Here is a 13,516-nt window from a genome sequence, read left to right on the forward strand (position 1 = left end):
ATGGAACATCAAATTAACGACCCGAGGGCGACCTGAAGAAATCGAGTGGATCATCGGATATTCTCAACCAGTTTTCATCACAATGGCTCACGGATCGGCATTAACTGGATATGGAGCCATGTTTTTGTGGGCCAAGACCAGTGGTCACAAAGTCGATGAGGACTCTTTGGAGTTTTACCTCTTTCAAGGTTTAGTCCTGGTCCAATTGGTATTGGGAGGTGCTTGTATTGCATTGACCGTTAAACGGCACTATATGGAACACCACTGGGATTTGATCACTCAAAAGGAGATTCAAAACGAATTTTGCTCCGTCTTGGATAAGGTTTATCCCAAATTCCGAAGCATTTCGTTGTAATCGTCGTTACCAACTAACCACTGGAAATCATCCTGACTCAATATCACCATTGATTTGAAGCTCTTCAGCTACTTCCAACATTGCGTTTCTTATTGACATACATCCAAATTGCCCAACTTACTTGATTGGAAACAAGACTGAGTATGCAGATCCATCGAGTAGGCATAGAAATGGTACCACTCGGGCATTGGGAGAGTCTGAATGCTGGATACGAGCGCCAAACTCGTCCATTAGGTACCAGACAGGCATTTTGTCTTCCACCTTGGTCGCATTTCCAACCCAATAGGTCTGAGCAAATTTCCACTTTTCTTTCATAACTTCATCAATGAGATCCTGCTTGGTTGATTCTTCGGTGGGAACGATGTCCATGAGAGCAGCCATCCGCTCGACCAAAGTTGGATGTTCCAACAGGTTTTTCTTGGCCGTTTCAGGACGAAATGTCCAAGCATGATCGATCAGGTACACACTAGGGGGCATTGCAATTGTTAGGTTTGCAAGTTTTTAAACGAATGAATCAACGCACCTTTCCTCATCCAAGGCCATTAGCCCTTCTTCCTTGATCACCACAGCCTTCCACTCTTCAAATTCACCGTCATTCGATTCGACTTGCATCAAGGAGAACACACTCCCGGCATCGAATATCTGCAATATTAAAAATTGTTGGAAGCCAATGGTGGATACAATTCATTCAATACCAAATAAATGTCAGGTGTAAAAAATCATACTTTTTCAATAAGTGTGTTTATTGTGACATTTTTTGGACGTCATCAGGGCAAAATGATTTGATACTGTTGTTATTGTATGTAAAGGATATCTGAATTGGAGCTCGATGCTGCCGCTTAGAGCGCTTTGTCCTCCAGAGTTGGTTTTTTATTTCTAGACTTTTTATCATCCATTGCATAAATTTCGTTAGTTGCATACGCAAATCAAAAGCTAAGATAAGAATTATATTTTACACCATTTCGTTCGTTGATAAAACCAAAGCTTTAGCTTCTCGAAGCAACGTCATCTTTTTCTGCGTCCTCTAAAATGGAGGCTTTTTCCTGGGCATGCCGATGTATTAGATCCAATTCGGATTGTAGATCTTCAACTGAGGAGCCATCTTCGGAATCTTTTTCATCTTCTATATCTTCTTCTTTCAAAAGATCTTCTTTTTCTCCCAGTTCATATTCTTGCTCCGGACTTTGGAAGAAATCCGGTTGATACTCGCTATTCGAATAGAATTCGTCCTCATCCTTCAATTTGGGGGAAAAGAATCGGTACCAAGACAGGAGTATCACTGCAGACAGGAACATCAAATTGAGACTGCTTCCAATCAGGGCAGATATGAGGGGATAATGAAACATCAAGTAGCGGAGTCCACTGAAGTTGGCGTAGATCTTGTATCGTATATTGTACACCTCAATAAACCGAGATTGAATCTCGTAGTTCATACCAACCACCGGACTGAGAGGATCATCCAAGAAGTTGGAGAAGAACTCCACGGTCACCCATTGCTTCTCCGTGGAATGACCCGTGAGCAACACAGGTGAAAACACAAAGGTCTCGATAACCCGTAAAAGTTCGGATCGATATTGCATCAAGGACGCTTTGCAGCTATCCTTGCGAATTATCCCTTCTCGACTTCGCATATGCAAACAATTCATAAACATGCCCAATTTGCGGTTCACGGGTGATTCCGGCATTTCCAATTGGATCATCACTGTATAAGGTTGGCCCGTCATGAGAACCGGGTTCCTCTCAGAGAGCTCTACCGTGGCATTCAAGAATCCGCACTTGCCCATGACCCGTTCACATGGGACAAAGGTGGGATGAATGGCTCCTTCGTGTTGGGGAGCGGGAACAAAGGCGAAGTAGAATGTTCCATACATGAAAATGGACACCATTCCCAGGAGATTGAGGGTGAGACTGATCACTACTGTGTAATAGATCATGGTCTTGGTGAGCTCCAAGAGTGACTCGATGTGCTCCGAGGCCTTGGCCGGAAGACCCCGGGCACGGGTAACCGTGGAACGAATGTATTGCATTATTCAGCAACAGATTAGATTCGACCTCATTGTTGGTATGAATCCATACGATCTTGAGCACATAACAAATGTCGTCGCTGAGATGGACTTTGACCCTTAGAGCGAGGGCACGATTGACTGAATCGACTCATTTCTCGAGCCTCTACCGGGTAAGGTCGGGTCGGAGAGTTCGTTGCGAAGGATCGTCTTTCAGGGCAGAAGCAAGGAAAAGGGGAAGGGGCCAATGGCCAAGGCACGGATGAAGTCGCGATCCCGAAATCCTATCCTAAGTCATGAAAGGGGAGCTCCGTTTTGAAGCTGTCTGAAGAGTGAAGAATTGGGGTGCTTGCTTCTTCCTTATTTTTCCATACCATTATTATCTTTTGAACTTATGACAGTCTCAATGTTTTTTTGTATCTGTGGCAAACTTTTCATGGCACGTATCTTATTTATATGCCTATTAAATCAATCCAAACCAAGGTTTAATTATTGATCGAAATATTAAGACGGTTAATCAAAGATAAAATGAACGGCAGGGATAATCTTAAGGATTATAATCATATGAGGAATAAAGTTTCTTTTCCCATCAAGGTTGGTCAATAGCGCTGTGCATTGGCAAGCAAAGCACAAAGTGATTGTATTGGAATGACCATCTAAGAGACGAGTAATATTTTGAACGTTTACTGAGTATGCATCCAGTTTCAGAGAAGGTACTTTTTAGATCCCAAGTTCATAAATGCCAAAGTGTAAGCTCAATTCAAAGGTCAATTCAATGGATTGAATAACAAAAAACCCTAAGCCTGTCCATGGCCTGTCGAACCTCAATTTATATGCCTTATGATGTCAAAATCTCCCCTAGATCTACCAACTTGTAAACACGCACAACAAGTTTTACTTCGGAATGTACTTATCTTAGGAAGGCTACTTGACTTCTACAAAGTATGGAACATCTCCAACACAAATCTCTCTCAAAAAACAAAGGGCTGCCGTTTGACTCCGCCGTTCAATCTAGTAAATGTGAATGCAATATCTGTTTCCGAAGAATCCAATTTGTCTGCTCAAAAAAAGAAATCTGAGGTTTCGACCTGTCCCTTTCTTTCCACTTTACAGATGTTCTTGACTTGATCTATCTAGACCAAGGGACACTGCATATGTCAAGTATATTTATGCCAATAAATAACCCTTATAGCTTCAACCCTTCAGTGAAATGTCAATTTTTCTTTCATTACATGCTCCAGGATCAATTTCAACGATTTATTTTGGCCATTTTAAAGCCGCCTTCGGATGTACGGTACAGCAGAATGTCAATTTTTCTTTCATTACATGCTCCAGGATCAATTTCAACGATTTATTTTGGCCATTTTAAAGCCGCCTTCACCCAAAAACAGCCGAAGGAAGAAGTTAGGTTTGGTATTCAATGCCACCCCGCAAAAAAATCATCTGTAAAAAAGAATCACATCTCCCTCATCCAACAACATTAGGATACAGATACTCATTTTGCAGGATTATTTCTCTCGAAATTATTTGCATTTATTCGTTGAATAAAAGCAAGTGTCATTCAATTTGGGATCCATTGTCAGGATCCAATAAATTACCGGCGAACTAACTTGACTTGAATCTCATTGACTTGACGGTAATTCGCCAGTTTCAAGATAGACATCGTTCCAACAAATGTTCACTCTGGCCTTTTCAGTGCCAAACTCTCTTACGTTTAGAAAAGCCTTCAAGAGATACAGGTTTTCTAAAGCTTTAATTCCGAAACTTTCAGCCTCATCAAATTGTGTCCTGCTTTGTGAGTTCTACAATCATGTTAGGAAAAGAACGTTATCAATTTTTTGAGATATTTTGTAACATAACCATGCTTCGTAATCAAAATCAAAGCACAGCCATATTTGCCGAGAGGATAAACTAAGGTGGGGCACGTATTCAGATCTAAGTCTTTCCTCGAAAACAAGGAGATTTTCAAGGTAAATAAATAATCATGAAAAGTAATTGTTCCACATGTGACAATAAATATCAAACCAAATGAAAACATCGTTTTAAATCCTCTCAACGCCTCTCTATTCGAAGTCATTCGGATTGTCCCGTTCCGTAAGGTAGTTTCCCAGAAATATTCTGGTTTGGATTCGATTGACGTCACGGCTTACGAAAAAGATCCTCGCATTGCGATAAGCTACCCAGTCTTCGTATCTTTTTAGTTCTTTCTTACACCCGTTCTTCAAATCGTTATGCGGCATCGCAATGCTGGATCATAAGTTTTTCCAGTTTGATTTTAACCGAACCAATTGGAACTTACCATATTCCAATAAGGGCTCAATTCTTTGAACTAATAACATACACCTTCAAACTCTTTCTTGGTTCACGTTTTAGATTAAAAAACAGGTACCAACTCAACAGGGTAGACCAGATATTTTGGGTCAAGATTCTGGAAACGTTCTAAAATCGCATTGTTTCTTCACTGAAAACACTTACATTGGCCTTTTGGATTCTAAACTTCGTCCATGTATTAGGAAACAGTCGTGCAACCATGTATATTGGTTCTGAAAAACACGGAACGGCATCACTAACTTCGCTTCTGTTTTAGACCAAGGACACAATTATCTAGTCCCTTGTTCCTGATTGTGAGGCCAATTTACCCTTCAAATTGTGTCATTCTGAATTGAAAGGATGTGAGATTAAAAATCCCACTTATGTTGTATTTTGTAAGATGTTTAGGGCCACATAAATTTCACATAAACAGGAGCAACAATCCGATGTCTTGGTTAAGAAGATGTTTATGGTTGTCATTTGGGAATAAGTTCGAAACGTGACAAGTGTAAAAAGTTTTTAGTATCCCAAGACAAATATAAAAAGAACGCTATATCATCAAATTTTGTTTACTGTCCGTCTTCACCCGTTCTTGCTTGCCGTTATTTGCCCCAAAAATATATCAGGACAACCCTGTCGGACATGTCAAAACAAAGGGATGCATGGACTTTGATATCGACAGGTTTTCTTATCGCTGCCATCAAAATCATTTACTCAATGACACTTCAATCACTATAACAACTTTCCTCTTCGCAAAGAGTCTTTTTCCAAGTCATCTTTGACCTGGCTACCATTGGACCTACTACCAAGACTGCACAACGAACAGGAATGTTCCTCACCGTAGGAATGTGAGAAAAGAACCGCCCAAGATACTTAACGTAATACGATGCGAAAAATCATGCCTTGAGTAATTACTTCATTTTGACATTATTTATGGCCATGAAACGTCATTCTTTATCGTTCAAGTACTTTGACACAAGCAGTGCCAGAATAGGATAATTCAAAATGGTGCCCGTAAAGCTACTTTTGAGCCCTGAGGTTTCGCTTGATTTGAAACGTGTTTGGATGGAGCAAGGAAACGAGGATTACCTCTAATGAGACCTAGAACTCCAAACTCCAAAGTCAGAGGACCACTAGTGATACCTGAACCATAATGACAGAGCCGGGATTTCTATCTGATGTAGAGAAATATCGTCTTGTTTCAAACAATTTTAGCAGCTGAAACTACTAAACATAAAGTAATGGCCAAGCTCGGGCAGTATTTCACAAACTTTTTGACGTTCAAAATGCAATTCCAGACACTGACGATGAGTATCGGAAGCTATCCTATAAAAAGGTCGGATAACAGCACATGATTTTAGAAAATGTATCTTATGTCTAAATAGAGGTGATGTTTTCGCAACCACCATTCTGATCTTATTTTCGTGGTAAATACTTTTGCCCCATAACTGCATGAAACAAGACAATTCTCGCGTGTATAATTGAAAGTCATATCCCTTCTCCTTTAGTAAAGGGATCACCTAATAACTGCAGGGTTTGTAAACACAAAAGGCCACTCAATTTTAAAAGGAAACTTAAATCTTTATTCGACAACAAAAATCCAAGAGGTTTGATCAAGCTGTGGCTAAAGTTGCGACAACTTTCATTCTCAAAACAAGTAGGATCACACCAAGTTCAGAAGACGGTAATGTGCTCGTATTGAAAGGGAAGCCCTCCTTATCATAGGGAAACACAACTTTCGATTTAGATCTTGAACTAAGATAATCACAAATTGTAAGTAACCAGAGATGAACCACCCAGTGTTTCATAGGAAGAACAATCAACGTAATTCCTCGCATCGTCCAGAGGTTCAGTAGGCCCAGGGCCGGCCGAAGAAAACCATTTATTTTCGACGGTCAAGAACTGGAATCTCGGGCAGAAATCTTCCCTACGAGCTCAATGACGAGGGAAATAGTCATTGAGGACGGCACATTTACTTATCTTCAACAAGGAATCCAAGACAGTTGACATCACTTTTGGTTGAAAAGTTATTTTGACAATGAACCTCAAGGAGCGACGGTTGGTAAGTGCATGCTTTGCATTAAATAATTGTCTATTTCAAAAATCTTGGGAGTTATGCTGTTTGTAAAGCGCATTATAAAAAAAATGTTATAGCGGACAGCATTATATTAAGGCAATAGATATTTCGATTTAGGGACCGTGATATAAATTTCAGTACTGGGGGTATCTACGGCCACCATGTTGATTTAAACATTGAGCATTTCCATGAATTCATTTTGCATCGCTATTTGGCAGATTTAGCAAGCCTTTGCTGAAATCGAAGTTTATTTTTCATGAGATTTTGATGATTCTCTCTGTGGCAATTTATGTATTGCGTATTGTGAAACGACTTTTGCCATGGGCAGAATAATTTTCGAGATAAATTACAATTCTGAAACTTCATTTCATACATGTGTTTCCTTGCGAGGATAAGCCAACAGTTTTGGCCCCAATTGGCTGAAAGTCATGATTGGCATTCGAAATATTTGAAATATGCAACTGACTAGCTTCAACGTTGGTCTGGCATGCAAAATGTTCTAGCCACAGCGCAATTTACTCGAACAATGACCACAGATTTGATGATGGCCCATTGGTTAAGTTCGTTAGAGATATCCGTGCATTTACTTTAATGGCTACGAGAGCCTTCAGAAATATGAACCTGTGTGCGTCATCAGGCAAACAGTGCATCATCGTCATTTATATCATTTCACAATGATTTGCCTTAAACACTAGCCTTAAGTCTAACTATGTACATTTTAGCATAGGGTTCGTCCATAGACGCCCTACCCTAAGGTGGTGTACACAATTGGGACTCGCCCTAATGCTGATTGGTGAATGAAAATTAGCTTCCTCTCTAGCGTTAGAATATTTCTTTCTCTGGTGAGGGGTAATTATCTGATTTTCAATGACATAACAAGCCAATTTGAGAGTGCCATGGTTACACTTTTATTCACCATTAAGTAACGCTTATTATGACCATGCTCTAGTTTTATTTCAAAAATCCTCATTTTCTTTTATTAATCGAGATATAAGGCTTGAAAAATGCTCCTTTTCATACTAATTTTAACGCTAACCGCAACCTGTCCAGGTAGCTGAATTATCCGCCAAATGGTTGGACAGGAGAAAACGTTCCACTAGCTTCCTAGCTTCCTAGGATTGGCGCTGACTGACGTGCGGAAGAAGCGCTCAAAAGAGGGGAATAATGGCGGACCCTAATATAGGTTCCTTCACTCCAATGAGGATAATAATGAACAGAATACTCAGCTGTATCTATTGTAAGGTTACTTCTAGCAGAATGTTTGATGCTGGGAAAAATCGAGACTTCATCTCATTAACCACGCAGTATTTTGGCATTCAGATCTGCTGCACGTCTTCTTTAGTTAGTACCAACTCAGGTTTTAGTGTCAATTTAAGGGGCTGTGAAGGCATAACGTGCTTTTTGAAAGCACCTTCAAGCCTTTGAGAATCCAGATTACTTAGAACAATGATGTCCTCTTCTCTTCTTTTTCGGCTCTTTCATTGTACCATTTTATTTCCTCGAATATTCGTGGTACGTAGGCAAATATCCTTTCCCATCCTTTAAATCAGACTTGGACAAGTTAGTTGCTAAAATTCCATATCAATCTTACTATGTTCATGGGACAAGCGGATCTACTAACCCTAGCTTGTCGGTGGATCAGATGTATAGTAACATTAGAATTTGAAGTTTTCGGTCATTTTGAACTACCGGGTAGTAGTGGTAAAGAAATCCGCAAAAAATGTTTAATATGGGCACAATCAGATGTTTAGAATCTGTTCGAGGGCGAGTTCAAATTAATTGACACCATACTAGTATTTCAGCACGTGGCAAAATGGATGTTACTCGAGGATAGTTACTAATTATTGGCATATGCAGAACTACTGTCGCGTGCGTCTAAATCAAATGTTTCGGTCAGTTCGTCATTTGAACGAAATCATGAGGAAGCTCATAGCATCGATGTGTTGCGTTCGGAAAAAACCTCGATCAAGCTTTGGAGCCACTATGTCGACCGAAGAGGAACCACGAGTTTTAACCTTCATTCTTAAGAGTGACCTTGAGAGGGGTTTCGACGCAACTGTGAGTAGGAAAGTCAGACTGAAAAGGAGAGAGAAGGAAGGAAAGCTTTCTCCTGCACCAAGTTCAATGTTGATGTAATGATTGGTCATGCTTTGAAATCAAAGTAAACAATGACGGAACCCATCGCCATTCCTGATTCAAATCCGTCTAGACTTGACCATTTTCTCTCTCGTTCTCCACAGTTTGAAATTCGCGACCGAACTCTTTCCAATGTGGACGATTCTACTATTCCGCGAAAGCTGAGGACTTCGACCTCGTTAGATCTCAACGATTGCATCACTTTGGACGTGAAAAATGAGGCGAAGGTAAGATAAACAACAGTCGGTGTCGGTATTTGCAGGCAAGGGTCAATTCATGAAGACATCACCTTCGCTTTGCTTCAGGTTTTGGTTCTCTATACTGGTGGCACCATTGGGATGGTCAGAAACGCCGAGGGTGTCCTTGCTCCTCAGCCTCATGCAATGGAGGCCACCATAAGAGCCACCATTAACATGCACGACGAGAAATATTCGAATTTAAGGTTTCAACAAGAGATTCGAGTCAGAAGCTCCAAGAATCAAGATCCTTGCCTTCTACCTTTGGTGCTACCCCATGTACCCAATCACAAACGGGTGATCTACAGCATCTATGAGTACGATCCTCTTTTGGACTCGAGTAATATGACCATGGATGATTGGATCACCATCGCCAACGACATCAAGAATGCTTATGAAGCGTTTGACGGTTTCGTGGTTCTCCACGGAACTGACACTCTCGCTTACACGGCTTCGGCTCTGTCCTTCATGCTTGAGCACTTGGGTAAACCCGTGATTATCACTGGTTCCCAAATCCCTTGCTTCGAAACCCGCTCCGATGGACGGGACAACTTTGTAGGCGCTCTGATTTTGGCGGGCAACTATAATATCCCCGAAGTGACAGTCTACTTCCGTCATCAACTCATGCGTGGAAATCGGACGATCAAAGTCAGCTCCGAGGACCTTGATGCATTCGACAGCTTAAACATGCCCCCTCTCGTCAAGGCAGGGATCGACTTCGAAGTTGACTACAACGCCATCTTCCAACCGAAAACAATTGAGAAATTTCGAGTCCACTCCATGCTCAATAGAAATGTTGTTCTACTCCGACTATTTCCATCCATTCATAGCGAAACCATGGCGCATTTCCTGATGCCACCAATCCAAGGCGTGGTCCTTCAATGCTATGGCGCCGGGAACATCCCCACGAATCGCAAAGATATCTTGAAGCACATCAAAGACGCTGTCGCTCGAGGTGTCATCATCCTGAGTGTGACCCAATGTTCTCAAGGCGGTGTCAGTCCTTTGTATGAGACTGGAAAGGCTTTGATGGATGTTGGTGTCTTGCCGGGATGTGATATCACCCCAGAAGCTGCTCTTACTAAGCTCAGCTATGTCTTGTCCAAGGATGAATGGTCCTTAGAGCAGAAGCGTGAGAAAATGCAGGCCAATTTGGCCGGGGAAATCACGGTTCTCAATTTGAAGGCCAAATCTCGAAACGATAAGGTTTTCTTGAACGAGCTCGAAATCATTCAAGAGGTAGCCAAATCACTGAATCTGACCACTTCTGAAGAGGTGAAAGAAGTGGAGAAGATCTTGTTTCCCTCCATCCTTTGCTCAGCAGTGTATAAGGGCGAAATCAAAACCATCATGGCCCTCAATGATAATGGTGTTAATTGGGGAATGAGCGATTACGATCAACGGACTCCTCTTCACGTGGCCGCCAGCGAGGGGAAAACGGAGCTCGTGGAATATCTTCTCAAAAATGGGGCCAGTGTCCATGCCCGTGACCGCAACAACGATTCCCCATTAAGATGTGCAATTGATGCCGAGCATGAGGAAGTCATCGCATGTTTGGTGTCTTGCGGAGCTCATCTTCTCATCGGCAAGTCCGAATTGGGGGAGGTTCTTTGCTCTTTAGCTCGTCAAGGCAAAAAGAAAAGGCTGCACTGTTTCATGTTGGGTGGAGCCAATTTGAACGTTAAGAATTTAACTCATCAAACCGCCTTGCATTCCGCCGTTGAAACGGGACGCATTGATATCGTCGAGTACTTGATTACTCAAGGGGTGAAGAGCAAGGAGCAAAACTTGTACGGGCAGACCCCGTTAGCGATCGCCACGGTTTTGAGGAGGACGGAAATTTCCGACATGTTGAGGGCGTATCATGGAGACTTTTAGGCATTTTTTTCACCGAGTTCCGAAAAATATTGGAGGTTGTAAATTGCCAACTAAAATTTGTTGCGATTAGTTGAGCAATGTCATCACGGAAAAAGCGTTGTGAATTTATTTCATCTGAATAGAATACAATAATTGAGAATTCGTATTCACTTTCGTGCATTTTTTTGCTTACTTTCTTACAAATTAGAAATAACATAACCATGAACTTGTCATTGTCTCCTCGAATTATTATCACAAGAGAGAAACTTAATAATCATTGGTTGATTCACGTACTCCTAGGCATATATATGGACTGTGAACGAGCTTCTCGTACAAATCAGCCTGCTCTTGGTCACAGCAGCTTTGAGCCCCTTTTCGAATTAAAGTAATATAATATGAAACCCAAATCTCCTCAAGTAAGGGCAGGTCATTTTTGCATTGCTTACTTTAAATTGGTTCGTTTCAAAGTGATGTTATCAAAAGCTTATGTACCTGACCAAGAACAGGCCGAAAATATGAATTTTATGTAGTGTTTACTACATGACTGGACATGAGTCCTGAGTTCCCTAAACATAGTGTTGGGCTCAAATTTGGCCAAGTTCATTCATTCTACAAGATCTTTTGGTTGTATGAAGTGTCTATTTGGAATAACGTGAATGGTTAAGAAGATAAGAATTTTTCGCCTCCGTTCGCAGTCCACATCTCTAGAAGTCCGTTGTTTATTCAACTTGTAATCTGGTAAGGATGGTTTTTACTATTCTCTCTACGGATTCGGTAACATGGAGCTTGTTTCTATGCTAAGTAGTCACATTTTCTTCTCTTCTGATGGTAAACTCTTGAAGCTTAGTCTTCTATTGAAGAGACTTGACCAAATCAAATGCGAAATGGACAATTTAGAAGTCATCATAGCTAATAATGTAACAGCCATTTTGTACGTCTGATGATTCAGAAGTCTGCGAAATACTAATGCTCCATTTGAAACATTTTTATGTATCTTAAAGATTGCCAAAAACTGGATGGCAACAGCAATTCAAAAAATGTGCTTACATTATTGCTCAATTTGTGGAATAGAACCGGCCACAAATGTCTGGGAACATCAGATGTCTCGAGTTGGTTGGCATGTTGGGCCATGAAGATCTCCATGGATGTCAACCCGGCGGTGGGTATGGCCGTTGTGGGCTCACTCGGGGGCGAAGGCGTTTCAGTTGGATGGGGACTCATGATTTCGATTTCAGAGTCACTAACGTTCATAGGCAAGTGTGCGGTCCCAGATCTGCAGATTTACCTCTTCTGCATGTTCGATTACGAAACTACTTAAAGGGTGGCCAAGGGCCTGTAATACCTCGCCCTGAGCTCTAACTCGACGAAGATCAAGCTTTACAGGCCTTAAAATACCCTGATTGGGGTCTTTTTATTTCGGACTAGAGCGATTATAAAGGGTCGATGAGCTCAAATGCAACACTAACGAGAAACTGGGCCCTCAAGTTCCGTTCCATGTGAGACTTAAAAATTGTTCTTTTTTATTGGAAAAGATATGCTGAGGTTGCGCGAAGTCAATTAAAGACGTGCTGCGAGGAATAATTCTTGATTGAAGGACTTTGTCGTCCCATAGATAGTGCAATTCATGTCCTTGGGGTCAATCTTTCAATTCTCCAGTACTGCAAACCAAGTATTGTCCCCAAAACTAATGGGAAGAATTCTTACCATCTAAGACAGAGGTTCGAGAAAGGAAAGAGTTTTGGTTCCTTGGATATCAAAAATATCTTGAATATAGTAACTTTGGTTGAATCGCAAAATTATGTTCAATTTAAATATCTTGCTTCCAGGTTATAGCAACCTTTTTGTTGAATTATCCCTTCGCATAGCGCCGTCCTTAAGAGCGCAAGAATTTGAGTGGTAATGGCACTATACCTACGCAACCTCAGAGTAATGCCGTTGGAAAATGATTAGAACTCTATGGACTTGACAATCCATTTCTCAAAGCGCCCTCTCTAAACAAGTTTCATCCTCGCCACCACAGTTCATGCCTTGAAGCTTGGCAATTTGGTATTAGTCCACATTGGGAACAAGAACTTATTCTCGGAACCATGGGTTGGTTTGGCTCCTCCACCGCTGATACGACCACTTCTAAGAAGCCCTCTTCGGATTCACTGGATTTGTCCGATGCCTTGGGTGATTCGGGCTTCGGGAGCAAAAAACGTTCGATTTATGATGACTCCACGCCATTGTCCCATGAATTTGGAAGCAGTAGTGGCGGTGGCAATTATAGCTCCGATCAGGTTGAGCAGCAAATCCAAATGGAACAACAAAAACTTCAACTCATGACTGCTGTAAGTTATTCATTTGTCATTTAAGTTATCAAATAATTTTAACGTATGTGGATATCTTCCAACAGATCCACAAGATTAACGACGTCTGTTGGGATACTTGTATCGATTCGCCTGGNAACGCTAAGGGTAACGCGTTAACGGAACGGGTTTTTGTCCTCCTGTTACCATTGCTTTTTTGTTTTGTAAACAAGGGAGAGAAAAGTACATAAAGG

The 13,516-nt window shown here is 41.3% G+C and overlaps 4 protein-coding genes across 5 annotated transcripts in view; 1 reads left to right on the forward strand and 3 right to left on the reverse strand.

Moving 5' to 3' along the window:
* The window catches only part of LOC131877361 (tubulin--tyrosine ligase-like protein 12), a 16,562-nt gene extending 4,073 nt beyond the window's left edge, over nt 1–12,489 (reverse strand). The window contains exons 1-3 of the mRNA XM_059222993.1: nt 12,022–12,489; nt 879–997; nt 477–821 (exon numbers count right to left, since the gene is read on the reverse strand). Coding sequence (XP_059078976.1) covers nt 477–821; nt 879–997; nt 12,022–12,225 — 668 coding nt within the window. The 5' untranslated portion in view covers nt 12,226–12,489. The remainder of the gene's footprint in view (nt 1–476; nt 822–878; nt 998–12,021) is intronic.
* On the reverse strand, nt 999–2,690 carry LOC131877362 (seipin-like). Its single transcript, XM_059222994.1, has one exon. It carries the CDS (start codon nt 2,380–2,382, stop codon nt 1,342–1,344), a length of 1,041 nt encoding a protein of 346 aa, XP_059078977.1. The 5' UTR covers nt 2,383–2,690; the 3' UTR covers nt 999–1,341.
* On the forward strand, nt 6,232–11,140 carry LOC131877360 (L-asparaginase-like). 2 transcript variants are annotated; one of them, XM_059222992.1, is made up of 3 exons: nt 6,232–6,730; nt 8,986–9,108; nt 9,187–11,140. In XM_059222992.1, the coding sequence occupies exons 1-3, from the start codon at nt 6,707–6,709 to the stop codon at nt 10,993–10,995; spliced, it is 1,956 nt and encodes a 651-aa protein (XP_059078975.1). In that variant the 5' UTR covers nt 6,232–6,706; the 3' UTR covers nt 10,996–11,140. The 2 variants fall into 2 exon arrangements, with proteins under 2 accessions (XP_059078975.1, XP_059078974.1); XM_059222991.1 differs by lacking the exon at nt 6,232–6,730 and having other exon boundaries at nt 8,873–9,108.
* Nucleotides 12,490–13,204: 715 nt separating the features above from the next.
* The window catches only part of LOC131877481 (uncharacterized), a gene marked incomplete in the record, with an annotated part of 1,645 nt that continues 1,333 nt past the window's right edge, over nt 13,205–13,516 (reverse strand). The window contains 1 exon segment of the mRNA XM_059223161.1: nt 13,205–13,304.

The sequence above is a fragment of the Tigriopus californicus genome, chromosome 3 (assembly GCF_007210705.1).
Source record: "Tigriopus californicus strain San Diego chromosome 3, Tcal_SD_v2.1, whole genome shotgun sequence".
NCBI lineage: Eukaryota > Metazoa > Arthropoda > Copepoda > Harpacticoida > Harpacticidae > Tigriopus > Tigriopus californicus.